Genomic DNA, 27094 nt, shown 5'->3' with positions numbered 1-27094 from the left:
CTGTTTATTATAGTATCTATATTAAAATATATAATATGTAGTATATAGATGATGAATTACATTTATCATAAATTCATATGTGTTGTGTGATACATTTTGATATGTTTTGATAAATATTTTTATTTCATATAGTTTTGATATATTCCTCCAGCCTGGAGAGTGAAGATGTACAGCAGTCCAAAACCTTCTGCCCACACAGCAGTCAGCCCCGGCTGTGTGCATGCACACCCACCCACTGTCCTTGCTCTCCTCAGCACTTCAGGGCTGCTGTTTGCACAGAACTGGGATGAATTTAACTCGACAGAGCCACAAGTGGGCTGTCCAGCTTGTCATGAACACTCATGTGGCAAGGAACAACACAGAGCTCTTAAATCACATTATCACATGTCCTTTCATTCCTGCTGGGCACTGAGGAACTCTCAAAAGCACCAAAGACACAGAAAAGAGGTGAAAAAACTGGTATCATGCTACTGCTGGTATCCTCATGGAGGAAAATCTGTTGGGTTTCTTAAGGTTGTAGTTTTCCAAAAACTAGGAAAAAATCCTACTGCTCAGCACCAGTAGCTCAATTGTGAATGATTTTCTTGACTTGGCAAAGCTAGGATGTCAACAGTGGACTCCGTCCTTGGTTCAAATCACCTGCCCTCACCTGCAGACAAAAGCACCACCACCAGCGGAAGCTACATCACTCAATTTTCTCAAAAAGCTGGGTAACATTTTTGAGAAGAAAGAAAAACATGTCAGACTCTGTGGATTCATGACAGGACTCTGTGAAAACAGTTGCAAAGCAAAGGGCAGCAGCTTCTCTCTGGGACACTCCTTGTGCTCCAGGGCAGCCGGACTGTCCCAGCTGCCCAGGACCCGGCGCTGCGTGAGCTCTGCAGAGCTGCACAGCGGGGAGGCAGCTTCGGGCACCTCAGCCCCTGGCCAGGAGTGGCTTCTTGCTCTGGAGGGCTCCCTGGGGGCAAATGCAGACTGCTGGCCTTCTGCTCTTGGCCCTAGCCTGGCCTTGCAGGGCTAATCCTGTTCCCTGTGTCACAAAAGTTCCCAGACTGAAATCTGTGCTCCAACATGACAGCCCCAAAGTCTGTGGCGTGTCAGGAAGCTCAGGAATGAACCTGCAGGGCTTGGAAAAGCTGTGCGTCCCCCAGAGCACAAGCAGTTCTCCAACAAGACTTCAAGGCTGAGGGACAAAGCTTCCCCCTTCAGCTCTCCACAGCAGCTCTAAGGAGTCTCTCTCCATTGTGAAATCTCCTTTGTCAGTCTACAGTGACAAGAGCTGGCTGCAGGAGGCATTTGCATTGGAACTCTCCCCAGATGGGGGGAAGAAGAGGGGATTCCTGAGGAAAGAAAAAGGCAACACTGTTTGGGAAAACACCAGCATGAGTTCACTACAACTCCAGGCCAGAAATCCCTTGAATAAAGCAGCATCCATCCATGGGGCAGCACTTTAGCTTTGAAATCAATCTGACAAACCTGCTGCCCCTTCCTGCTGCTGTAGCTGACTCTAAATCACGAGAAATGTGCCAACTCTGCCAAAGACAGGCAGACATGGTGAGATAAAAAGAGCCAGTCTGCTGAAAAGGAGACCAAATGAATGTTTTCTAATGCCCCCTTCTCATCCTTTCCCCAGCCAAGCCAGAGCAATGTCCTTCCTCTCTGTCACCGATGGTGACCCAGGCACGGGATGCACAGTGGGGACAGAGCCCGCAACTGCTCCCAGTGCCTTCGCCACGGGCTTCCATTGCCCTGAAATGCCGTGCCGGGCGCTGCCCTTCCGTGCCGTGCCGTGCCGTGCGGAGCCCGGCCAGCGCCGGGAGCCGCCCCGCCCGCGCTGTGCCCGCGGCCCCGGCTCTGCCGCGCTCGTCCCCGCCAAGTCCGGCCCGCGCCGGGGCCGCGCTGGGCGCGAGCGCAGCGCCCCCCTCCGGCCGCGCGCCGCCGGCGCAGCCGCGGCCGTTGCGCCGCGGGCGTTGCGGCCACAGGCGGCGATCGGAGCCATGGCGGAGCTGCCGCTGCCCGCCGGGCTCAGCGCCAGCGCCTTCCCCGCCAAGCTGTGGCGCCTGGTGAACAGCCCCCGCGTCCGCTCCGTGCGCTGGGACAGCCGTGCCCAGGGGCTGCTCGTCGACCGCTCGCTCTTCGAGCGGGAGCTGCTCAGCCCGGGCGACGCCCCCGGGGGCGGCGAGGGGCTGGGGCCGACGCCGGACTCCTTCCAAGCCACGCACTTCGGTAGTTTCGTGCGGCAGCTCAACCTCTACGGCTTCCACAAGGTGCCGAGCCGGGTTGGCTCATCTGAGCCCGGCGATGCCGGGGGCTGGCTCCACTTCAGGAACCCCAACTTCCGCCGCGACCGCCCCGACCTCCTGCTCCATATCAAGCGCCTGACCAGGGCCAACAGGCAGCGGCTGGCAGCGGGGCTGGAGGTGCGCAGCCGCCAGCCCAGCCGCTTCCAGCAGCTCCGCACGGAGCGGCCGCTGGCGTCCTTCCCCGCCGGGCAGCCGCCCAGAGCCGGTGAGAAAGAGTGGGAGCTGTGGGCGCGGAGGCTGGCGTGGGCTGTGGCCGTGGGCCCTGCCCGTGCTGGGGCTGCTCAGCGCAGCTGCCCCGCCTGGCACAGGGGCTGTCCTTGGGCAAGGCAGCTGTGCCGGCAGGGCCCGGGCGCTGTGCCGGCTCTGCCGGGCTGCCGGGGCTGCGGGACGGTCCCGCCGCGGCTGCGCTCACCACAGCCCGGCCCGCTCGGCTGCAGCTGGCCCAGCCGTGCGCCGTGGCTGGCGCTGCTCCTTGCCTGGCCCAGAGCCCTGTCCCGGTCAAGCGCAGCTGGAGGGAGCCTCCTGTCCCTGTAGAGCAGAGGAGAAAGCACCGGGCAGTTGGGTTTCTGGCAGTTGCCTTCTGCCAAGGAGCAGCAGTGGGACAGTTTTCCCAGACAGTTGAACGAATAGGGCAGAGCTAATTAGACAAGGAATTGTTAGTTGAATAGCCCCAGAACATGTGGGGATTTTTTTCTTTCTCACCCTGTTTGGGAGGATGGGAGCTTTTGTCTTTCCTGATAGAAGTACAGTTGCTGCCAAAGGAAACACACCCAAAGACCAATAGTGACCCGGCCTTCTCTTTGCTTCCTTTCTTCTTCCCTCACTGCTACACAGTGCTCTCATACCAGGACCTCACTGCTGCCTCACCTGAGGGTTTACAGCTGCCTCCAGGCCCTTCCAGGCTAAGCGCAGGTGCTCAGGAGTCTGACTTCTTCCTGACATCTCCCAAGAAAGTCTTTGCCTCATCTGGATTTCTTGGGGTTTCATCAGAGGAACCAGGCACCAGAAAATTTCATCTCAAGCGTGAGCTCATCATTCCGCTGGTTCCCATAGACTGCAGATGCCGCCCTGAGCTCACCGTTTCTCTGCGTCCCATAGACCATCACAGCCCTTCCATGGCCTCTCCAGAGGGAAGCAGCTGCACATCTTCAGAGCAGTATTTGCCAGCCTGCAGTTCATCAGGTAGGGAAAGAGTTTCTACCCTTGCTTTCCAAGCAGGTCCTGGTTAGTGACCCTTTAAAGAGTTTTCCTGAAGTGCTCTATCATGGGTAGATCTCAAGCGAGAATCGGGTAGAAAGTGTCAAGTCGCCTAGGAAGAGGGATCTTGAAAACAGAAGGATTTTCTGCCAGCTTTTCCTGTCCTTGCTGCAGATTTGGAGGGTGTTCTGGGCATTTTCCAGACAGCCCTTCTGTAGGGGTACAAGGGCAAGGCAAAAGATATTGCCTAACAAGTCATCAGTGTTAGGTGCACTCCCCTCTTTCTTTGAATGAAGCCAGACCAGGATGGTGAGAGGATATTGCAGAGCTTTAAGACTGTCTGCCCTGAAAATCAAGCCAAACCACAGAAATGAGCTCTGCCTGCCCCAGAAGAGTTGGAGCTGCAGAATACAGCCTCACCCACAAGGCTGGTTTTAGAAAAAACTCACAGTTTAATTTCAGCATGTGTGTCTGAAGATCTGGGCTCTTCCTGGGTGAATCCACTTTCTGTGGTCTTTTGTGATGAGAAACCAAATGTAGCCAAATCCCAAAGCTGCTGGGAAGATGCAAAAGGCTGTGATTATAAAATGTGTGTGTGTGTCTATATCCCTTTTACAATCCATGCTTTAATCTGTGTACATGTGAATTAGGATAAATATTTTTTAAGAGGAGAACTCACTCCCCCAATCCCCTGGCAAGTCTGAATACATTTCTGGAACTGAGGTTGCTCTGTGCTTCCTGTGATGTTTGATCCACGGCAGCACTAGAGCTCTGTGTCCCAAAGCCACATTGTGGAGCCTGACCAATGTGTTTGGATTCTTGCAGCCACCCCAGGCACTTCAGGCCCCAGCGCTCCAGCTGGCAGTGCTGGTTTTGCACCATGGACAGCCCCCAGCTGGCTGTGGAATACTCCTGGGCAAGAGGAATTGCCACCACCAGATCTGGACATGGTGCTTGAGACGCTGGAGGAGATGTTTTCTCCCTCTGCTCAGGTAACTGCATTGGACAGGGAAGAAAAGGGCTGGGAGCTGAGAGCTTGTGAATGTTGTTGCATGGCTGAGAAGCAAAGGCTTCTTGAGTTCAGCTCAGTGAATGGACAGGAAAAGATTTGCTTGGTGAAACAAGACTTCCTAAAGAAGAGGGAATGAAAAAGTCTCCCCCTGAATAAGGATGAAGAGGTGTGAGCCTGTGTTGGCCAGGTTTGGGTGCCTGTTTTCCTGGGAAGAATCCCTCGTGCAGGGGTGTTTGTGGTGAGGAAGTGGAAGCTTTGTAGGTTCTAAGAGGCTTTGTTTGGTGGGAAAGAAGAGAAGAGTGTTTGGAGAATTGCCAAGTGTCCCGTGCAGGGAGGGACATGCCAGAGGTGCCTGTTCCAGCAGCAGATGTGGGCTGTGCCTCTTTTGGGTGGGAAGGCCAAGGCAAAGCAGGGCTGGGCTGCAGCTGCTGCTGCTGCTGTGTGAGCCCTGCCGGGCGTGTGGGCGCTCCCAGAGCCGTGTGTGGGGCTGGGCTGGAGCTGCAGCTTTCTTGTCCTCTGGGTAACCTGGTGCCTGCAGCCCAGTCTCCATCTGGGAAATCCTCAGCTGGGCAAACTGGCCAGTCTTGCTGTCCATGTTGCAGAGCTCAGTCACCTTGCTCTTGGGCAGCTCTGTGGGAAGAGATGTGTGTTCCCACGCAGTCCCTGCCAAGCTGCAGCCTGGATGAGACTGCTTTGCTCAGGGTTGTGGAGGAGGAGCAAATCTCTGTGCCAGGACTCCTTCCTTAGCAGCCATTCCATGTGTTCAGTGTCACCCCCACGTTCAACACTGTCAGCTTTGACAGCTTTTGGACTGTGTTTGAGAAGTGAAATTGTTTTGACTCTTGAAGGGCTTTGGGGCCCAGAGTTCTTGTTAGGAACAAGGGATTAAGAGTGTGAGGCATGGAGTTGTTGGACCAGGTGTTTGGTGTAACTGGTGAGAAGGGTTTCTTCCTTTCTGTTTCTCTTTCAAGGGGAATATTAATGTTGCCCCTGAGTCTTCGGGAGGGCAGCCTGTGGACAGAGCTGAAGCAGAAGGAGCTTTGCCTGGCACCAGGAGGTGCGGGAACAATTCCCAGGAGCCCGAAGAGCTTGGTAAGGACAGAGTCCCCCTTGGTTTAGAGAGGTGTGAGATGGCTGCTCCGAGCCTGCCTCTGGCAGCAAGGGAGATGAGCAGAGTTGAGCTCCTGTCTGCAGGGCTGGTGCTTCCTGGTGCCTTTAGTTCAAATCCTGCACGGGCACAATCTCCCCGAGCCCTGCCGTCCACGCTTCTCCAGAGGCTCTGACACTGAGTCCTCTGCTGTGGCAAGGGAGGAGGGAATAAAGCTGACCTTGTGGAGTTGTGTCACCAACTCGGGTGTCCCAGTTTTGTGCTGAAGTCTGTGGATAAATTTGCTGTAGGGTGTCAGTGCTCTGGAGGCAACACTGAGTGACTCTTGAAGGGAGAGAAAAAAACCACAAGAAAAGGTCAGTGTAGAAGTCTGAGCTGTTTGTCTCCAAGCATTAAATCAATGTTGTACCAGTCTGCTGGTAGGTGTAGTGAGATACATTAAAAATACAAGCAGCAGAAGCTCTGAGGCCAAGCAAATCATCAGTCACAAATCCAGTAGCTCAAGGAAAACCTGAAATTACCCCAAATTAGTGAGAACTAAAGGAGAGATAGAGCACTTTGGATCTGCATGCTTGAGCAAAGCTGGTGCAGCCTGCAGGCCTGCTAGGAAGTTCTTTCCCTCCCAGCTGTTCATCCCAGAGCTGGTGGTTGTTTTGGAGGAGCTGTTGCTCACTGCAGAGGGCAGGTTGCAGACGGCAGGGAACGGTGCTGATTCATAGCTCAGCTTCCAGCAGCCCTGAGCTTCAGCCATTTCAGTGGGGACTGAGGTCTCTCTGTCAGCACAGAGAAAGAACAAGGCTGGGCTTCTTTGTGGCAGCTGGGGCTGCCTGTGTTTCCAGCTCTCATGGGTGCCCTTTGCACTGCAAGGGTTTTGACTTAATTGGGATTCTTCAAAACTTCAGAAATTTTGAATGCTTGGATGGATTCTGACTCTTTAAAGAGCAGGCTTCAAATTGCCAAGTGAGACTCTGCCTTTCAGGCCATCTTTTACAGTCTTTGACACAAGGACAGTGACTTCCAAGAGGAAAGATGCACAGAGGCCAATATTGACCCAGTGTTCCCTTTGCTTCTCAGATTTCCACCTAATCTACCTTGCCAGGAGGGCTGCCCTGCGTGAGAAAAAGGATCGGAGGGAGAGCCTGTGACCATCGGGCAGGTGGAATCCCTCCATTTATACATAGATTTATAGATTTCCATAGTTCTATTTATATATCCATGTAGTTACATTTATTGATTTATACAATCCTATTTATATATCCACATAGTTATATTTGTAGGTTTATAGAGGACATATATATATATATATATATACATCTATACAGTTAAATCTATATATAGTTTTTGATGTGATAGAATTATATTTATGTGCATGTAGTTACATTTATAGATTTTAAAATTGACATTTATATACATATAGAGTAATAATATATTTTTAATATTTTTATATTTATAAATCTGCATCTATATGTAGTTAGAGTTATATGGATTTTTAGATGGATAGATTGATGTTAGTGTAGGTCTAGGCAGTATTTTTACCTCTTTCCCCCTCGGCTGCCTTTTTCACCTCTGGCTTTTCCCCCTGTGCCCCCTGTGTCCCCTCTCCCTGGGCTGGGTCCGAGCTGGCGGCCGGGCCGGGCGCAGCAGCAGTTCCTGCCCCGGATGTCCCTGGAGCGGTGGGAGCTGCCGGTGGCCCCAGGCACTGTCCCCTGAGGAGCTGCTGAAGGACGGTGAGACTGAGGGGGCTGAGGGGGCTGAGGGGGCGGTGGCGCTGAAGGGGCGGTGACCCTGAGCTGCTGCTGGGGCTGAGGGCTGTGGGGCAGCCCAGGGCCATGGTGGCACTGAGGTGACAGGCAAGTGGCACAGGCTGAGGGGGTGGCGGGTCTAAGGGGACGGGATGGGTCAGAAGGGACTGAGGGAGGTGAGAGGACTGTGAGGGGCTGGAGAAGCTGAAGGGGGCTGGGGGTTTGGCGAGAGCATGGCGGGGCTGAGGGGATGGAGGGGCCAGCAGGGAGCACAGAGGGCTCCGGGACTGCAGCTCTGCCAGGCCTTGGAACCAATTCCAGAACCTCCACTTTTGCCACAGCTGCAATGAAGACCACGAGGACCGCCGGAGACTGCCGGGAGCCAGCAGGGAGAAGCCGAGGGCCAGCAGCAGGAGCAGGGAGCGAGGCCCTGCTGCTGCCAGCCTGGAGAGGGCTTGGGTGAGGCCCCAGGGCCGGGGAGGCAGGGTGGGGCTGAGGCTGGCGTGGGCTGTGGCCGTGGGCCCTGCCCGTGCTGGGGCTGCTCAGCGCAGCTGCCCCGGCTGGCACAGGGGCTGTCCTTGGGCAAGGCAGCTGTGCCGGCAGGGCCCGGGCGCTGTGCCGGCTCTGCCGGGCTGCCGGGGCTGCGGGACGGTCCCGCCGCGGCTGCGCTCACCACAGCCCGGCCCGCTCGGCTGCTTTCTCTTTCTGACCCTCCTGGGGAGGCTCTGACATTTCCTCTTCCCTGATGGAAGTGCAGCTGCTGCCAAGGGAAACGTGCCCCTACTGACTGAGTGTTCCCTTTGCTTCCCAGATGTCCCATCTGCTGTCCCTGTGCAGGAGAGCTGCTCTGCCCGGGAGGAAGAGGCCGCAGGAGAGGCTTTGAAGATGGGGCAGCTGGGGTCCCTTTTCTTCCTGTTATATATCTGTTCATATATATAGTGTATATTATGTAATATTTAATTTCTGTTTACATATGTAGATTGTTATATAGGTATTTATATATATAACAATATATTTTCTTTATATATATAAATATTTCTGTGTGTGTGTGTTTAGTACTATTTAAACATGTATGGAGTCATATAGTTGTACAGTTCTATCGATAAGGTTCTAGGTACAAGGTTCCTTGGGGAGGGAATGCAGCGGCGACAGCTAGCCTCTAAGACTCTGACTCCCCGGCACGCTCCGGCCGCGCCGCCGGCAGCACTGAGGGGGGAAGGGCACTCTCCCCCTGGGAGACTTCCTAGGGAGAGTGCTTAAGGCTGAATGCCTTCAGAAGGGCGAGAACCCCCAGAGCCGTTGGAAGAGGAGCTGGGCTGCGACCCACAGGAGAAAGACCGGACCGCGCCGACAGGGAAAACGGGAGGGTTTATTGAAAGTGCGTCGGGCGCGGACAAAAATGCTTGCCCGGCAGGGCCTTATAAACAGAATACAATGACCAATCTAAATTTTTGAGAGGAGGGAATAACGCGTAACAAACATCTCAGATCTCCAGTGGGAATAAACTGAGGGTTGAACCCTGACCTCTGGTCCAATCACTCAGTGTCCAAGACAGAAGGTTCTGGATGGAAGGGTATGGACACTGAATAACAGACAGGCAGCCAGGGAGGGATTAGGAGAGATAACTCGTAACTGACGGGACAATCAAGGAGAGGGAGAGAGAGAGAGAGCCCGGGCAAAACCATAAACAGGAATGGGGGGTACAGGAATAAACCAACTTAAAACTAATGCACCCCTAAAAGGGAATGCATATTTTTGTATTTCTATATGGGCTGTACACTTGTAGTAATATGTAATAAATTAGGTTGTTAAAGTCCTAATTGATCTTTGTATCTAGTGAGTTGTAGAGGCTGGCAATAAATTAGGTTTTGTTAACTGAAGTTGGTATTTTTATATTTTTACATAGACTGGTTGTAGTAATCTAATAAATTCTTGTTCTTAATCCAAATGGAGATTTGTGTAGTTCTGTATTGTCAGCACGGGTGCAGCAATTTGAAATAAATTATGTTTTTCAATGGAAATTGATTCTCGTGAGTTGTAGCCGCAGCTCTCTTCACAGAGAGCAGCAGCTACATCGTGTGTTTGTCCATCAGCAGTGTGGCAATCTGCAAGAAATGCCATTTGTCAGCTGCGATGGGGGTTTTGTGATTTGTGCTACCCCAAGCCATGAGCAGATGGAAATGCTGCAGGATTTGGGCCATGGAAATCTCCGGCCATGGCCAGCACATGCCCCACCTGCACTCAGGCTGGGCACGGGAAGTGCAGATTTGGGATGGCAGCAGAGCCACACGTTGGCTCAGCACTGGCTGCCGAGGCCTGCTGAGAAAACTCCGGGACTCCACTGGGAGCAGAACTCCTGCTCTGTGGATATGCAGATAATTCAGTCCATGTTTGGTTCTTTACAGACATACACACACAGAGAGCTGTAGGCAGTGCTCAGTAACCCGTGACATACTCGATTGTGGGAACTGAAATGGATATTTCTCTGTTTAGAGATAGGGGCAGCAGAGTGGTGCCATTCTGCAGCCATCTTGTATCAGGCAGTGGTCGCTCTGTCTAAGCAGTGCAGTTGCAGCAGTCTGTAATGAATTTCCCTTTTCAACTGACATTGGCTTTGGGGCACTTCTCGTTTCCGTGATGAGCGACCACATCAATGTTTGTCCCTATTTCTTCACTGATCCTGAAGCTTTGACGAGTGTGTGACAGGCCGTGGCACCCAATTCCTCACAGGTGTGTCCAGCTGGGGGTAAGAGACCTGTCTTGTCTGTGAAACATCCGTCTGAGGGTATTTGTCTGAGAGTTGTGGTCCATCTCCAGAACCCCCTCAGGCAGCACCCTGGCTAGGGAGGGGAAAAATGTAAGGGGATTTATGGCATTTCTTCTCTTTTATCATGTATTTGCATGAAGCTGTAGCCTAAACTTAGTAAAGCAAAGGATAGACTTTGTTTGGTCATGCCGTGTGGAGCAAATGGTGCAGGAACAGCCACAAGCCAAACTGCAGGAGCAGCTTCTTCTTGGTCCTAACAGGACATTGTGTACAAGAAAGCACCACAATCTTATTGATTCGATGTTGGGAAGGATGAAAATTTGACAAGAAAGTCTCACAGATACGTATGCTTAGCAGAAAGATTTTTGAATGTAGAAGCTGAGGAAGGAATAGAGATGGAAGCAAGTTTTGATATAGAAGAAAAGAATTGCTGAGCCAGTCTTACTGGATAACCAAGGAGGCAAAGGATATGTTAGTTAGAAGGGGTTTTTATGACTTAGAACAAAGGATAAGCCCACCTCAAACAAGAAGATGTTTTTACTAAGCAGAAAGATAGCACAGGCAAACAAGTCAGCAAATGTTGCAAGTAGAAAAAAGGTGTCAGAATTTTCCACTGCAAGAAAACTGAAAAACAACTTCTGGCTTAAACTGTAAACACATTTAGTGATTGGAGAATACTAACATGAATATGGTAATTGTAGTAGTTATGATAGGCTATAGATAAAAGTTAAGGTATAGATTGGTTCTACTGTATTAAGATGCTCAGCAAAGAAAAGTCTATAATGGATTTGTAACCTAAAGGAAGGGTCTCCAGGCCTGCCTGCAGATGCAGCTGACAGCTCTAGGCACAGGCTCTGTCGCCCACGACCCTGGACTGCTCTAACGTCTTGCATGTGATAAACTGCGTTTTGGAAGAGCCGCCTGGAGTCCCGCATCTCTCATTTAGGCTCTTACAATTCACCTCTTAGGTAAAACCACAGTGATTCACCGTGTCAAACTAGCTGGGGATGGAAATAACAAACATCCCTGGGCTGGGGCAGAAGCCTGGGAGTCACACGCTTGGAAAAAGAGAGCTGGCAAAGCCAGCCCAAGGCGCAGGCACACATTTGGCTCCAGGCAAGAGGGAGCTTGTACTGCACAGCTCGGAGGGACTCCAGGCAGAGGAGCCGGCCGGCGGCAGGGAGCAGCTCCCGCTGTCACTGCCAGGGAAGGACTCGCAGGACGCAGGAGGAGCGGGCACATCGCGGATGGACAGCGGAGCCCCTCCTGAGCCCCGAGGTGACCCCTCCTGCTGCTGCAGTCACAGCACAGCCACCTGCCCTGCAGGCTCTCTTTGCCTTCCTAAGCCTCAAGCTGTGTCGGTGTTTTTCCTTTTCATGAACGGGCCGGGGCTGCTCGGGTACAAGACTTGAGCGTTATTGGCGGGATCAGCCTCATTACATGGTTGAGACAATAGGCAGAGGGCAAAGCTCACGTACAGCCAGCAGCAGCCAAAGATTTCTTTCTTACAGAGCATCTTAAAAACTTTTTAGCCAATAGCATGTTGCTAAAGCTTACAGACAGTTGTTTTAACCGATTACTAAAAGTACACGTACACCTGCTTCACACAGTGCTTGCGTGTCTTCTTTTTATTAACAATACACAATGTTCATTAGTAAGCTTAAAACTTTCTAGTATTTTGCTAAGCATATTTTCCTGCCATCTAAAAGTCTATCTTAGCCAAGCCTAAGACTCAAGCTCTTGTTTAATATCCTCACTTGCTCTACTATTGTAACATTTTCTACTTTCAGACTTTGCAGCTGCAGATAGCTCTAAGTGTCTTGGCTCTTTCTGTTTCTAAGGCCTGCTTTCCCAGCTTTCTAGAGATCTTCTTAGCTTTACTAATTCCTCCACAACCCACTGCAGGAAGCAAATCTGATTACAAATGATAGCAATTATACCAGATCAAAACTTGTTGGCCCACTGCTAATACTGGATGTTTAATTTTTTAGACTGCATTAAGTACCATCTGTGTTTCCAAAGGTGGTGCTCCAAATTTAGAACCGTGCATTCTCTCCTTCACCTGATACACACACACACACACACACACACACACACACACACACACATATATATATTTATACACACATATATGTTTGTAATTTTCTATGTTTGTAACATCTGTGTGAAGAAAGGGTAAACTTAAGAAAGTGTACTTTTTTCACAGCAGCACAGTTCCATAGAAATTTATTTGAATTTTTTTTCTGAGGTACCCATATTATAAAGACACTTTGCTAAAACTAGTAAGGATGAGAGTTGCAGGGCTGGTTTAAAATCGAATCCAAATTTGATTTCATTCTGTGCAATATTTCCATTAAATCTGAGTAATGCCCAAGACTAAAATACTAGAGTTCTATTTTTTTTTCCCATAGGAAACAAGGCATAGGTATACTTTTGATTTTTCATTTAAATAGAGGAATCCACTGGACTAACGGATACCTTGGAACTTCATTATCATTTACAACTACCGACAGCTCTCAGGAACAGAAAGATTAAAGGAAGGGAGGAGAGCAAATATTTTAAAGCTATGACCTGAGAGTTATTGTACATCCATCTGGAGTTACTTTACATCACTTGGTTAAATACACCATTACCTAAAAATCATGTATATATGTACTTGGTAAGAAGTATCAACTGAATAAACGCTATACATAAACAAGTTCTCATCTAATTATTTTTTGCTAGCCTCATGTTCTCTTCTTATTTAGTAAAATCAGGAAGAGAAACACTGCTGTTCTTTGAAAAATTAATCTGTTAAAATATTGACAACCCTGATGTTTGATGTAGGAGTCTACAAGCAATAATTTTAATTGTCACCAAAGAAGAACAAAAGGGACACATCATCTGTGGTAAACACCAGACATTGTTGCCAGTAGGGTTGAACAAACTATCTGTATGATGTTGTACAGCAGTTAACGTGAAGATCTCATCAATGATGGAGATAAGAGACACTGACCCTTGAGGATTCAAAGAATCATTTGATAACAATAAGAAGAGCTTATCTTGCCCATCTTAGTTATACTTAAAATGTATTTTATAGGAATTTGATTTATACTGATTGAAAACTCATCACTTCTTGTATGTTGCTGAATAATTAATGCTGATTATTTTAGTCTCAGCCCACAGACTTCAAAGATAAACACATTGCTCCAGCTTGCAGTATGGAACCAGTATCACTTGATTTTGTCACTGAAGTATCAGGAAGTGTTGTAAATGACACAGACTGCCATGGCGAGGTATTCCCAGGATCCGGTCAGCACTGCAAGTAAACATAGGTCTGATTTGCAGTCTGGCAGCAAATTTGCTGAGAGCAAACCAAATCTCTGAAATTGCCATGGCTATAAAGGAGAAAATGTGCCAGTAGAAAAAAGCTGGATAACAGATTCGGTAAGAAATCATAAAATGACAATTAAGCAACGCTATTGCAGAATTGTAAACACAAGTGGCCAGTATCATCATATCCTGTTTAGAAAGGCAGCAAAAGTCATAGTTAATCATTGCATAGTTAATTATTCTCCTCATTCATCTGGGGGTTGCTGAGGCAGCAGCAGCAATGCTGTTCCATATCAAAGATTTGTTATTGTTCAGACCACATTCTAAAATCTCTTGATTATCCACGTGCAGCATGACTTATTCTTTCAGCTAATATTTGTGCTCTTGGTAATAGGATAGTGCAGCCATGGATCGGAAGAGGCATTTTAGATCACTGATTTTATGGTTTCCATCTAGGAAAAGTAATACTAAAAAAGCTTTAACATTCTTCACATTTCATTCTTTCAAGCCATCTAAACCAAGAATCACTTTTGCCTAAGTTTTTGTCTTTGCTCTTCTGGGTAGCCCCAAGATTTGCACATGAAGGCTTGCCAAGCCTCTGATAACCAGGCATCTAGAATTTACTCTTGTGGTCTCAGCACAGCCATCTAATACTGTTTTAAATGCAACATGTCCATAAAGAGCCTACAGATACCACCCAAGACCTGCAGAGCACACATGTCCTTTTGGACAGACAAATAAAAAATGGCATCTCCCCTTAAAATTGCTCTCTAACACTCTTAGGCAGCTCCATAAAGTTTCTGTAGTGGGACTGCATGTTCTTTGCGGTCCTTATTTCCTCCAGTAAAAAGGAGGTGTATTATTGTTGGTATTTAATAATTTTGGGCTGTACTTTAGTTTCCATGTGCCTGTTCCTCCATAGGAGCCGGGTGTCCAAACTGCCTGTAGAGCTGGTGGAGATCTCATCCTCGGTTCAGGTGCCTTCAAGTGGGCATCTTGTTCAATTTAATCTACCCTGTGGGATATGTTGTGCCTCATTTGCTGCTCCAGAAGGAAAAAGGTCTCCCACACACACACACACCCATGCACACCTCTACAGACATGGGGTTCAGGGCAGGGGTCTCACGTACAGGAGATGAGCTGCTGAGGCTGAAGGTACACTCATCTTCTTTAAACAGATAAATATTGATTAGATATAGATATATAGAAATACAGATATAGATATAGATATATAGATATATATATAGATATAGATATAGATGATAGAGATAGAGCTAGATAGATAGATAGACAGATGGATAGATAGATGATATAAATATATAAAGATATAGATAGATATATGAAAATCTAGCTCAGCTCGGAGGCATGAGGGGCTGCAGGAGATGTTGGCAGCTGCAGATGTACTCAGCTGGCACTTCTGCTCTTGGCTCCCAGGATAAGCCCAAGAGGCTTTGTTGAGGAGGTCTCCATTGGTGGGAACACAGCTTCGTGAAGGGCACTGACTTTGGGAGTCTGACTTCTGAAACAAATGAATCCCTTTCCTGAATCACTGTGATATTTGGCAGGTATGAATGGTTATAGTGACACTCACTTAAGGAGAGGGTCACACATGGATGTGATGTAGCAATAAAAACAAAACAACCACACAAGTGGAATGCACTTTCTGACTCTTTCCGGTGAACTGTCAGCACTTTTGTCCCTACTCATGTGACTGCTAGAAGAATAGAAAGGAGAACAGCAAATTCAATCTGAAGAGTGGTGTGAAATACCAAAATAAGACTTCCAGAGAGCAGAGGAATGACTGTGATTTATAAGCATGTTTCTCTTTTTTATTGGAGGAAACAGAGACTGATTACAAAGGATATCCAGATCACTTTAATGTTCTCTCTGTCATCTTTTCACAAAGCATGCAATTTCCAACCCACTGCAATCAGTGAGAATCCTTTCACGGACCTGAACAGGACAAACGTTTTTATCATAATAGAAGGCACTTATGCATGGATATTTAGAGATGATAGCCAGATGCGATAGCCAGTCTTGTCTTTCTTACATTTGTTCTGGTTTTCCTACCATTCCTTTTGGTCAGCAACTTACTAGCAGACTTCAGAGATTGCTTGACATAGTTTGACACTATTTGATTCTGCCTGTATTTAACAGCACTCTGTGGACAATATTAACTGTACTTCGTGCTTTTCCCTACTTTATTTGTACAGCCTTATTTAAAAATAAATGTGAAAAAAAATACATGAAAATTTGTACAACTTGGAATAAAAGTTACAGAGTCGTAGCCATTCAGTGTATCAAAAGGGTTAATGTTTGCAGTATGCGTTTCTGTGTTTTTATTCTCAACTCTACACTAAGTTTCCTTTTGATCCCTAGATTGCTTCCTTGTCTTCTCTGAAGTGCAGCCTTCTCAGGCAGGTCTAGGGAATTCCTCAATGTAAACACTCTTTTTCTCTTTAGAAAACGGACATTGTTCCTTACCTGCAAATCACAGATCAAGTCAGGAGAGGATGTTTTTCCAGTATCCTCTAACTGCTTTATTAAACACCGCTCAGAGTATTTAAGGATTGCCATCTAACACGTGAAATGCAAGTTGGTCCGTCCAGGCTTTACTCATTATGCAGCTCTTGAGGCTTAGAGGGATTATCCACCAGTTCCTGAGGAAAGCAGCTCTTGACCACGCCAATTTCCAGACCAAGAAGCACCGTGGAAAATTATGTTCTCCCATGTGTTTGGTATGTCTGCTTCCCCTGGAAGACACAAAATAAAAACGGATCTTTCAAGAGTTAAGTTTTAATAGAAGTGAAGAGCTGTTCATGTTGGTTATTGCTAATTTTGTCCATCCGTTCAGGATGGTAAGAGGAAGGACTTGGAGCTGCTGAGAGCATTCAGCTGTTTATTGCAATTTGCAGAATGAGCCGTCAGATGGGAGAGCAAATGTTTACGTACGCAGACAGGTACAACAGGCCGTTGCTACATTTTGTAACTTCATAACTTGGCTTACAACTATTTTCTGTTATATATATTTTTAGGCTGTGTTTAGTGGAACCTGCAAAAAACCCACGGATTATTAAATGTGGTAATATTACTTGTAAAGTGTTTCCCTATAGAGAAAAGACTTTTGTACTAGACTGGGAGAGGTTTGTCTCCCAAAAATTATAATGCCAGAATTCAATTGAGATATAGGCAGGTTGTCGTAACACAATTGTTTTGACTTCGTACTCTAATTTCTTATTTTTGTAATCCTCGAAAAATATTGATTGATCGATCAATCTATTGACTGGTTGCAGAAACCTTTGAAACACTTATCAGGCTGGCTTTCACAAGCACACCGCTCTGCAATGTGTGCACAACCACGGCTGCTGAGGCTGCTGTGAATGTGCAGGAGTTTTTCACAGGTGGTGGGCTCCTCCTGTCCGGCACAGCCCTGAGCACAGAGGAATTTGGGAAGGGATGTTGTGATGCCTGTTTGCAGCAGTCTCCAGCCCGGATTAACCCTGCTGTGACGGACAGGTCCCTGCAACGTGCTGGTGCCCGCAGGCGGCAGGAGAGACCCGGGCCCCTTTGGCATCGTTCCCAAAAAGGCCGCAGGACAACGGGAAGGTCGCTGTGCCCTGGGCGGCCTTTGCCGCGGGCTCTGAATTTGGGCATTGCAGGATCTCTCCAGCAGGTCCCCCGCCCTTCTCCGCAGCCGGCACGGAGCTTTGCTGAGAAGGCGGCGCTGCCCGGGGCTGAGCCGAGCCCTGCCCGGCCGCTGCCCCTGCAGCCCCGAGGCCGCCCGGCTGCCGCAGCAGGAGCCGCTCCCCGCGGGCCGGGCCTGCTCCGGCCCTGCAGCAGCTCTCAGGAGCGCCGAGCGCAGCACACGGCATCGAGCCCGAGCTGCTGAGCTTCCATCCCTGCTCCTGACGCTCCGGGGCAGGCTGGGATCCGCGGGCCGGAATGAGCGCAGCAGCTGGGACGCCGCTTTTATCCGCGCTTGGGGCAAACGGGACCGTAGGAAAAGTGTCACTGGCAGCTGTCATTTGTTTGGCCGTTTGGACCGTGAGGAATGCATTTGTTTCTAAGCGCAACCTCATTTGGCTGCGCCATTTCTGAGAGATACAAAAAGTATTTTACATGAACCTAAGAAAATGGTTTGGGTGTTATCTGATGTGGACATGATGCTACATTTACACAGTCCTTATTTTACATACCAGTGGCCTGCCTCAAAGAACCTATGACTTTGCAGATATTGTTTCCATAATTTTGTATCTTTCAGATACAAAAGAGGAAGCAGCACAGTTCATCTCAACTAAGTCCTTCCTTACACTTAAGAGAAAAAACAGGTTGAGTGAGAGCTCTGCTAGCTGGGAATGTGTGAAGGGAAGCATTTAAGACACTGCTATGGAAAGTGCAGGCTCTTTAAGCACACTTTAGGGAAAAGAGCTAGTATATATGCTCATTTATGAAGATAAGTACCAAAATCTGAATTTTTCCTGTATTATACTCAGCCCCCAATACGTTTTGGAATTGTACTTTTCTCTGTATCCTTTCATGCAGGCGTCACTGGCAGTGACATGTTCTGTGCTCAGTGCTGCTTTGGCTGGTTGGTTCGGGGAGATGCCTTTAGTTTTATGGCACACAGGGGTCTAAGGAGGGTGTGCGGGTGTCCCTGTGCTCTGGCACCAGCTGAGGTGCAGGAGCACTTCCAGGGCTGCCTCCAGGTGTGATGAGCTGGAGTTAAAGCTGTGCCTTCTGCTGAGCAGCTGATACGACCTCTGACCATGAACAGCTGGGCCTGATATAATAAATAGAGGTCTCTTCCTTTCTTACTAAGACCCAGAGTCTGATAAAATGGGTTCTTCATCCTTCTGAGACCAGTGAATACCAGGGTTCATTTCCACAAATTCCCTGCTTTATCTGCTTTATACCTGCCAGCTACATGAGCCGTAATATCCTGCTGCTCAGCTTCCTCCAGAGACATGGTTGCTGCTTTGTGTGAGGAGCTGCGAATCTTGACTCCATGTTTCAGAAGGTTGATTTACTATGTTATGATATATATTACATTAAAATGATATACTAAAACTATACGAAAAGAATAGAGAGAAAAGGATTCATCAGAAGGCTAGAACGGACAGCAATGGAATGAATAACAAAAGCTCACGACTCTCAGAGAGTACGAGCCAGCTGCACCTGTGACTGGCCATTAATTAGAAACAACCAACATGCACCAATCACAGATGCACCTGTTGGTAAACAATGTCCAGACCACATTCCACAGACATCAGATAGTTAATTGTTTACATTTCTTTTCTGAGGCTTCTCAGCTAGAATAGGAGAAAAATCCTAGCAAAGGGTTTTTCATAAAATATCATGGCTACAGAGAGAAGCTCTCATTTCTTTGGAGAAGGGCTCTTCACTAACAGTTTGACTCACAAGTGGCTCACTGATGTCTCTCTAACTCCCAAGTCGTTTCACACCTACAGTTGCCTTTCGGGGATATACCCTGATGCTCCTTTGATTTCTGTGGGATCCTCTTTGCCTGCCACTTTCAGGAATGAGTTAGAAGAGGCACATAAAAGATTCAAGGTAAGGACTTCTGTTTTCTACTTCATCCTGGGTCATTTCATTTGAAAAGTTTTCGACTTGGATTTTCAACAGTGAATTGCCATTGGCTCAGACTTCAGGATCTCTCAGCACACTCCTGTTTTCAACATGAAAGTTTTTACACTCCAAAATAGTATCTTTCACTGAATTTTACTAAAAAATTGAATGGCTGAAGAACCCTCCACTTCATGGTTTGGCTTCATGAAAATTCCATATTGATCCAGAATAAAGTGGATTTATTTGGATACCCCTGAAAACTCCATGCCTTCCTTCTCCCCTTCCTTTGCTCAATGCAAGGATGTCATGATATTTGCTGCCAAGGCGTTTGTTTGAAGATCACGCATTTAGTAATGTTATGTTAAAATCATCTGCTCTGGAATCCCTGCCCAACTTCAAAACCCACACACTCCATTTTTAACTCCAGCTGCACCAGACCTAGACAGCTCTTTCACCTGCTTTCTCGGTTCTAATTGACCAGTCCTTTCTCTCTTTGATCACCGATTTGGTCCAACAAGACTAAAATGCAATCATCCTTTGAAACATGGTGCCCTAGTCGGCATATTTCATGTTTTCCCATTTATTAGGTATCAAGACTTAATTCTGACATGGAATAAATACAGACCTTCAGCTTTAAGAGGCAGAGAACATGAATTCCATTCAAATTGGCTCATTAATATTTATTTCATCTTCAGAGTGACTCATTAACTGTTTGGAGTTTGGATAAGCAATTAATGTGTCAGTGACTCTGACAGACAAGGAAGAGATAGTTGTGAGCACACAAATAATGGCTTGCTTAGCCATGCAGCATTCTCTGCAGTTTTAAAGAGAATTTCATTACATTTTGTGAGCTTTAAAGAAGCAAACGGAGGACAAAAGTCTTTAGATGTTTGGAAGTATCATGTAATTTTGCAAGCGTTAATGTGAGAATCTACAGAGGATCCAGCTTAATGATACATGTAGTTGTGGATTTTTTTTATTTGTTCACAGGTATGTTTGTGTAAATAACCACATGTAAAGGAATGTTTCTAAGGCTTTACAGGAATAGTTAAATCTGATGTATATTCATGCTCTAAGTTCTACATGCTGTGGAAAGAACACAAATGCCTATACAGCATGATTTCCTTCTACAAAACTCTTTTCCCCTACTCATTTCCAACTTGTTCCCTGCTCTTCTTGGGTCAGTCATGGTCTCGATACCTGTGCATTATTTGCTGCCATTCTACAGAACCCAGTGGAGATGCGTGGGCTGCACAACGATGGGTGGATTTCTCTATTTCCACACCTACATATTGTCATGGATTTAATGCTGCTTCTGCTCCTGAAGTCTCTCTATGTCCATTTATCTACTGCTATTGCTCAGGGCGCAGTGTACCTGGATCTTTTCAGCTGCAACAGAATTGTCTTAGCAAACATCTGTGTGAATGCTGGTGCAGATACCCTGTAGTAGGGGTTTAAGAGAGCTGCATCATACAAAACAAGAACAGTGTGCATTTTTAGGAGAATCTGGAGAAGAGGGGATGTAGTTCTTGCACACTGGACAGCAGCTCAAAGCGCCTATTGTTACAGAGCACTCTGTAGATCGTCCTGTGCTCTTTTGTGCTCGGCCTGAGGTGCCACGTGCTGGTCTCTGGGCTTGTACGTAGCCGAGGAGATTCCCATGGAGGGCACTCTACAGCTTCATGAATGCACAAGAACTTTGGGACACAGTTCAGCCTCACACACTTGCAAAACCCCCAAACTAAAGTAAAACACCACAACAAACCAAAAAGCCCCACGCAAAACAAGAACCCATGGAAATGTGTTTACAAGTTATAATCAATTGTCTCGTGAAACCTCCGTTCTGTAAGCTAAACCACTGCCAACGTTCAGACAGAAGGACAAAGGGAGGGTTTAGCAGGCCTGACGAAGTTTTGGTATGGATGGAGCCTACTGTCCCCCTATGAGAGCCTGCTGGCCCTGCCTTTCTGTGTGGATGGACGGCACACCCCGGCCGTGCGGAGCAGCCTCCTGTGCACCTGCAGTGGGCTCAGCAGCAGCTCAAGCCACCCTCCCCCTGCACTGCCCAAGGGCTGCTCTGGCAGCGTCCTCAGCTCTCTCTCGGCCCCTTTCCCTCCGTGCTGCCCTGGCAGCTGAAAGCCCAGCTGGCCGAGGGGGTGCCTGAGCTGCCAGCCTCAGCTGGGTTCTGCTGCTTGAAGACTGGAGCTGCCACGCTGGGGAACCCACAGCTGAGAGCTTCACTGGAGTGCAACAAACAGAGGGCCTGACAGGAGGGAAGGGGCCCTGAGGTCAGGCAAGAGATGAAGGAAAAAGGGAACGGAAAAGAGAGAAGAGAAAATTCACAGGGCTTGATACTTAAATCTACCCTGCAAACTTTGCACACAAGTATTGTCCTGGATTCCCAAAAGATCAATGGTGTCTGAGTTTATTATTAAACAAAAGAGATGAAAAAGAATATTGATTAGTTGTTCATTGGCAGTTCTGGGCACTGATCATGTTGGGATCTGAAGGAAAACGGAGTCTGTGACCATGATCCTAAAAAAAGATACATATGCATATAAAAATGTGGGAATCAGAAACACCACATAAAAAAGCAAAAGATCAAACAAATTCTGGCATTTCCTCATGTTGAAAGTAATGAATCTGTGCTACAAGTTTGCTAAAGTTCCTGGAATCCAGTGCCTTTGTGCTCCTCTCCAGCAGGAGGAAGGAACCTCAGGAAGGAGCTGGAGTTGCTGTCCCTGCAGAGTAGGGTACAAGGGCCAGAGGAACCCTGTCATGGGTCTGGACAGCCCAGGACCCATCACCACGTGGGCCATGCTGTGCCATCATCCCCTCTTGCCTCTGGCTGTTGACATCCCTGAGAGTCATCAGCCCAAGCAGTTCTTTCTTCACTTGGAACTAATTTCTCCTGGTTTGAGGCTTGGCTGGTGTGAGGCAAGGATGCTGTGTGCAACCACCACGTGGCTCTGCCTCAGGGTGCAGAGATCTCTCTTCAAACCTGTGCACAGGGAGGATGTCCATTGACATACTTTGGTGCTTCACAGTCCATGTGGAAGAAGATGAATGTTTGTTCATCAGGACTTCTTTGTGTTGTTATGGGGAGGGGTGTTTTCTCCTTGCTTGAGTAAGTACCTCTTAAAAAATGCAGTTATATTCCATTTCATTTGGAATTGGGCTTGTAACGGTGTAAATATGCAGGCAACAGCTGGAATTCCAGAGTACCAAGATATTCCCTCCTTCCTGGGGAAACTAAGCCCACAGATACTCCAGGAGATGCATTTCATGCTTTAAGAGGACTCTTGCCCAAGGTGTGATTTCATCTGGAGTTCCTTGCACATCTGTGGCCCAGAATATCCCCCCATTAACTCGCTGCCATGATCACATTTCATTTCTTTTTCTCTCCTGTCCCATGTGCCCTGAAATGATGAAATGACAGAAAGGGTGAGGATGGAAGGGACCTTTAGAGATCATCTAGTCCAAGCCCCCTGCCATGGTCAGGGACACTTTCCACTAGACCAGGTTCCTCAGACCTTTATCCAACCTGACCCTGAACACTGCCAATGATGTAACATCCTCAACATTCACAGGCATCCTGTTCCTGGCTCTCACTCGAGCTGAGGGGCAGAATTCCCTCCCCTGACTTGTGGGACATCCCTGTTTAGGCACAGGTACAGAGGGGTGTCAGGGCTGCAAGCACACAGTGCCAGCTCATATCCAGTGTTTCCTTCTCAAGGATGGCCCAGTCCTTCTCCACAGGGCTGCTCTCAATCCATCCATCACCTCTGTTGTTTTGCCAAGTTCTGGAATATGCCTTTCTAAAGAGGAGGAATTTCACACACTGGGAAAAAAAGTTACAGGTCTAAGGAAAGGAGGCTGAGCCAAGTGGTGGCATTGAAATACAGGTGGGCTAGACATTCCTCCTTGATGAGAGGAATGGTTTGCAGGTTTGGGGTTCAGAATATAACATTTGGGAAGGAGAAAAGGGCTCAGAAATTGAGGCTTTCAGCAGCTGCGAGGTGGCAGTGTTAGAACACGCAGCAGCTGGGGGAAGCCATCTCTCTCTCATTCAGGTTCTTGCTGTGTGGGAAGGTGCTGCGAGCTGTGGTGGCTGCACTCAGCCTTGGCTGGGAGGATGATCTGCACCAGGGGAGAGCAGAAAGCTGCCACGGTGAGCAAAACATGCTCAGAACACTGCAATGCAGAGAATGATACTGCCCCTGAAGTGCAAAAAGCTTGAAAGCATATAATTCCATGCAAGTGCACTGTGGTACAAATTTTCTCTTCTAGAACATGCCCTTTTTGTATTCTGCAGATTAATTGTCTGGTTTTTTATAGAATACATGGGGATTTTTCTTGAGGTTTGTGGGAGAACTCTCAAGTTTATTTTTATTTGCATTTATACAGATTTTTTTATTACTCTTTTTTGAAATATTTAGGGAACAAATATCCAATAATTTTTTTACTCCTTTGGAATATTGTGATTAATATTCTTAGGAAAAAAAAACTTGTTGAACAAGTGTGAAAACACAGAGAGGGGGAAAATAGCATAGAAGTCTTTTAAAACAGGGCATATAACAAGGACTGCAGAAATGAGTAATTCCTCCGAGGGTGAGTTCTTCAAGAACTGTCAAGATACTTCCTTAAATCAAGTGAAATGTGACCTGCAGCCATGCAAAGTACAGCCAAAGCAAATGAAAACCCTTCGGAAAAGAGGGAATTTTGCCAGTGATATCAATTGCCGGTATAATTAAGGGATACCCATCCTCCTTGCACTGCATTCCTCAGTATCTACAGTGTGCTTTCTTCCAATTTCTGTGATGTGAACAAGCAGCTGCAGTTGCTTTACCATCAACTTAAGCTCTTAGAGAAACACCAAACACCATAAATGTTTTTTGTAGCTAAGCATGTCTTGAGTTTCCCCAATCTTCTACCAAGCAGAAAGGAAGCACACAGTTACTTCTGCTGATGTTAATGAAGGGTTTCATGAAAGCAGGTGTATGAGAGCATTGCATCCTAAAACTTCCACATTCAAGAAAACACAAGTGCACTTAGAATAAAACATGAAAATAGCAAAGCATCAGAACAGGATAAAAAGAAATTACTAGATAGGAAGTGATGTAGGAGAAAAAAAAGACATTTTTGATACATCTGCATGTATTTGTAAGCTAAAACAGAAAAAAAAAAGGGAATGAAGATTTTTAAATTGCACTGTGCAGAAGAGACACACGGACACCACTGTAAACACAGCTGAGAGATTCAGCTTCGAGTTGTATTAGAGTGGAATCCATTCACTGAAGGTTTCTGGTGCAAAGATTGAGGAAAAAGGGAGAAAAGTTTAATTTCTGAAAGCCATTTAGAGTCCTGGAAGCCTTGTCTAGAGATCTATAAAGCTAAAGCCTCAGAAAACCTGAACCTACACCATCCCCAAATGGATTGATAAGGTATGGTGGGCACACCTCTGCTGTTTTCAGAGTCAATGAAACTGACAATGAATGTCTGGGAATTAGGAATGCCAGCCCAGATTTTATCTCCATTACTCTAAGAACACCTTAATGAGGCACTTCAGGAACTGAGCACTAACATTTTCACTCTTCTCTATTTACTTTGCATTTGAATACAGGCTGGTAGGAGAAGAGATCTGACTTTAATTTCTCCCCAAGTTACCTGTTGCACTTTCAGGTTAGGAGTACATGTAAAATGCAGCTAATCACTCCATCTATCCATGAATGTTCCACTGCTGAACTGACACACAGAAACATCCTTTTTCCTCTTTGTACCTTCCCAAGTGGTGTCTTAACTAGCAGGAGATTTGTGTAAATCACACAGAAAATCACCAAAACTTTTGAAATTAACACTCAATTCCATGATAAAAGCTTCTGAGAAAACGCTTGACAGGATCACTGAACAAACTGAAACTCGGAAGAGAAACATGCATTTTAGCACTGATCAAAGGGAAAGAAAAAGAAATGCTGTAAAATTTCCAAGTGGAAGATAAGGAGAAAGCCAGGAAGCACAGGAAGAACAAGGCCCTGTCAGATGAGCTGTGGAAGGTAACTTTGTGCCCCAGCTCTGTCAGAGGACGTTCCCCGTCATTGGTGCAAGCAGCTGGAGACAGAAATACTGCTTGATTTGGGGGCCACAGTCTTGGGAAGTGCAGAAGTGGTTCAATAACGTGACATGAGGGAGTTCCCCCAGAGCAACTGGGATGCCTGAAAGAAGTGAACAGCTCACCACAGCCTGGCCCCTCAGCTGCTTTTCCTTCTGACCCTCCTGGGGAGGCTCTGACATTTCCTCTTCCCTGATGGAAGTGCAGCTGCTGCCAAGGGAAACGTCCCCATACTGACTCAGTGTTCCCTTTGCTTCCCAATGTCCCATCTGCTGTCCCTGTCCAGGAGAGCTGCTCTGCCCAGGAGGAAGAGACCGAGGGAGAGCCTGGGAACATGGGGGGCTGCAATCCCTCCTGATCTAGTTCTGTTTGTGGATGGGTACAATTAGACTTGGATAGTTACAAGTGTAGGGATATTTACATACATTGACTGATATTTGTGTAGACATCTGTCTATGTGTATTGTTATATTGATGCATGTAAGTTGATCTGTTTACATCTGTAGTTATATTTACATACTTGTACAGTTGTGTAGCTGTGTAGTTTTATTGCTGGGGTTGTATGGATTTTTTTATTGGTCCACTGATATTTGTATATTTATAGATAGGTTTGATATGTGTATATTATATATGTCATATATGTAATGAAATATGTAATACATATCTACATCTATATATTCTTATGGATAGATATGTATTTACTTCTACTTAAATATATATGGAGTTGCATAGTTCTAAAATTGTATTTATTTAGTTCTGGATCTGAAATTCTTTAGAGAGGGATATTGATGTTTCTGTATTTGTATATGGGTTGTACAATTGTAGTAATAGGTAAAAAATGTAATTGTTATACTTCAATTCATATTTGTGTACAGTGAGTTGTACAGAGTTGCAATAAAATATTTTTTTTTAACTGAAGTTGGTATTTGTATATATTTACAAAGCACAATTCTCGCAAAAAATTACATTTTAAACTGAAATTGATATTTGCATGTTTATACATTGGCAGCACAAGTGTAGCAATTTAAAACAAATTTCATTTTTAAACTTAAGGTTTTTTGCATATTTGTACATTACTAGTGCAGGTGTAACTATTTGCAAGACATGCAGTGTTTCTATTGAAAGAAGTGTAGATTTGTGCTGCCCAAAGCCACGAGCAGATGGAAATGCTGCAGGATTGGGCCATGGCCAGCACATGCCCCACCTGCACTCAGGCTGGGCACGGGCAGCGCAGGTTTGGGATGGCAGCAGAGCCACACGTTGGCTCAGCACTGGCTGCCAAGGCCTGCTGAGAAAACTCCGGGACTCCACTGAGAGAAGAACTCCAAGCAGGAGCCACCTGGAGAGGACAAATCCACCCCCCATCCCACGGGCAGCTCTTTAGGAAGAGCTCCAAGTGTCCCCCTGAAGCTCATCCCAGAGCCCAGAAGCCAACAGGGATCCTGAGCCAGCTCCGCTGCCTTTGGCAGCACTTGGGCAAATGAGCTGCAGCAAGGGGGAGGCAGCAGTGACTGGGACTGCTGCAGGCTGGGGATGAGGGAAGGGCCATGGACACAAGTGCTGAGATGCTCCAAAATCCAGAAGGAGGCTGGAGAACTGGGAAGGAACAAGTTCTGAAGGCACTGAAACGATGGAAACCCCTTGTGTGAAGTTCCCTGAAGGAACTCCCAAGGACACGGATGCTATAATAAGTAGTACCAGAAGACACAAATGCAGTAACACCAGGAGATGGTCTGTATGACCCACAGGCAATGGCTTAGAAAAAGACCAAGTCTATATTTTATATCTTCTGTTTATTATAGTATCTATATTAAAATATATAATATGTAGTATATAGATGATGAATTACATTTATCATAAATTCATATGTGTTGTGTGATACATTTTGATATGTTTTGATAAATATTTTTATTTCATATAGTTTTGATATATTCCTCCAGCCTGGAGAGTGAAGATGTA

At 46.8% G+C, this 27094-nt stretch overlaps 1 protein-coding gene across 1 annotated transcript; it reads left to right on the top strand.

The window, feature by feature from the left end:
- Positions 1-1754: 1754 nt before the first annotated feature.
- On the top strand, positions 1755-4919 carry LOC135291226 (uncharacterized). The gene is made up of 3 exons (XM_064405256.1): positions 1755-2508; positions 3138-3485; positions 4326-4919. The coding sequence occupies exons 1-3, from the start codon at positions 1755-1757 to the stop codon at positions 4646-4648; spliced, it is 1425 nt and encodes a 474-aa protein (XP_064261326.1). The 3' UTR covers positions 4649-4919.
- Positions 4920-27094: the final 22175 nt, after the last annotated feature.

The sequence above is a fragment of the Passer domesticus genome, chromosome Z (assembly GCF_036417665.1).
Source record: "Passer domesticus isolate bPasDom1 chromosome Z, bPasDom1.hap1, whole genome shotgun sequence".
NCBI lineage: Eukaryota > Metazoa > Chordata > Aves > Passeriformes > Passeridae > Passer > Passer domesticus.
This window is presented reverse-complemented; position numbering and strand designations above follow the sequence as displayed.

Bases quoted from the DNA above. Each gene is read 5' to 3' on its own strand.
- LOC135291226 (XM_064405256.1), top strand. From the start codon at position 1,755: ATGCCGTGCCGGGCGCTGCCCTTCCGTGCCGTGCCGTGCCGTGCGGAG. The intron at 2,509-3,137 runs GTGAGAAAGAGT...ACTGCTACACAG, and splicing joins CGGGCAGCCGCCCAGAGCCG to TGCTCTCATACCAGGACCTC. The intron at 3,486-4,325 runs GTAGGGAAAGAG...GGATTCTTGCAG, and splicing joins GCCAGCCTGCAGTTCATCAG to CCACCCCAGGCACTTCAGGC.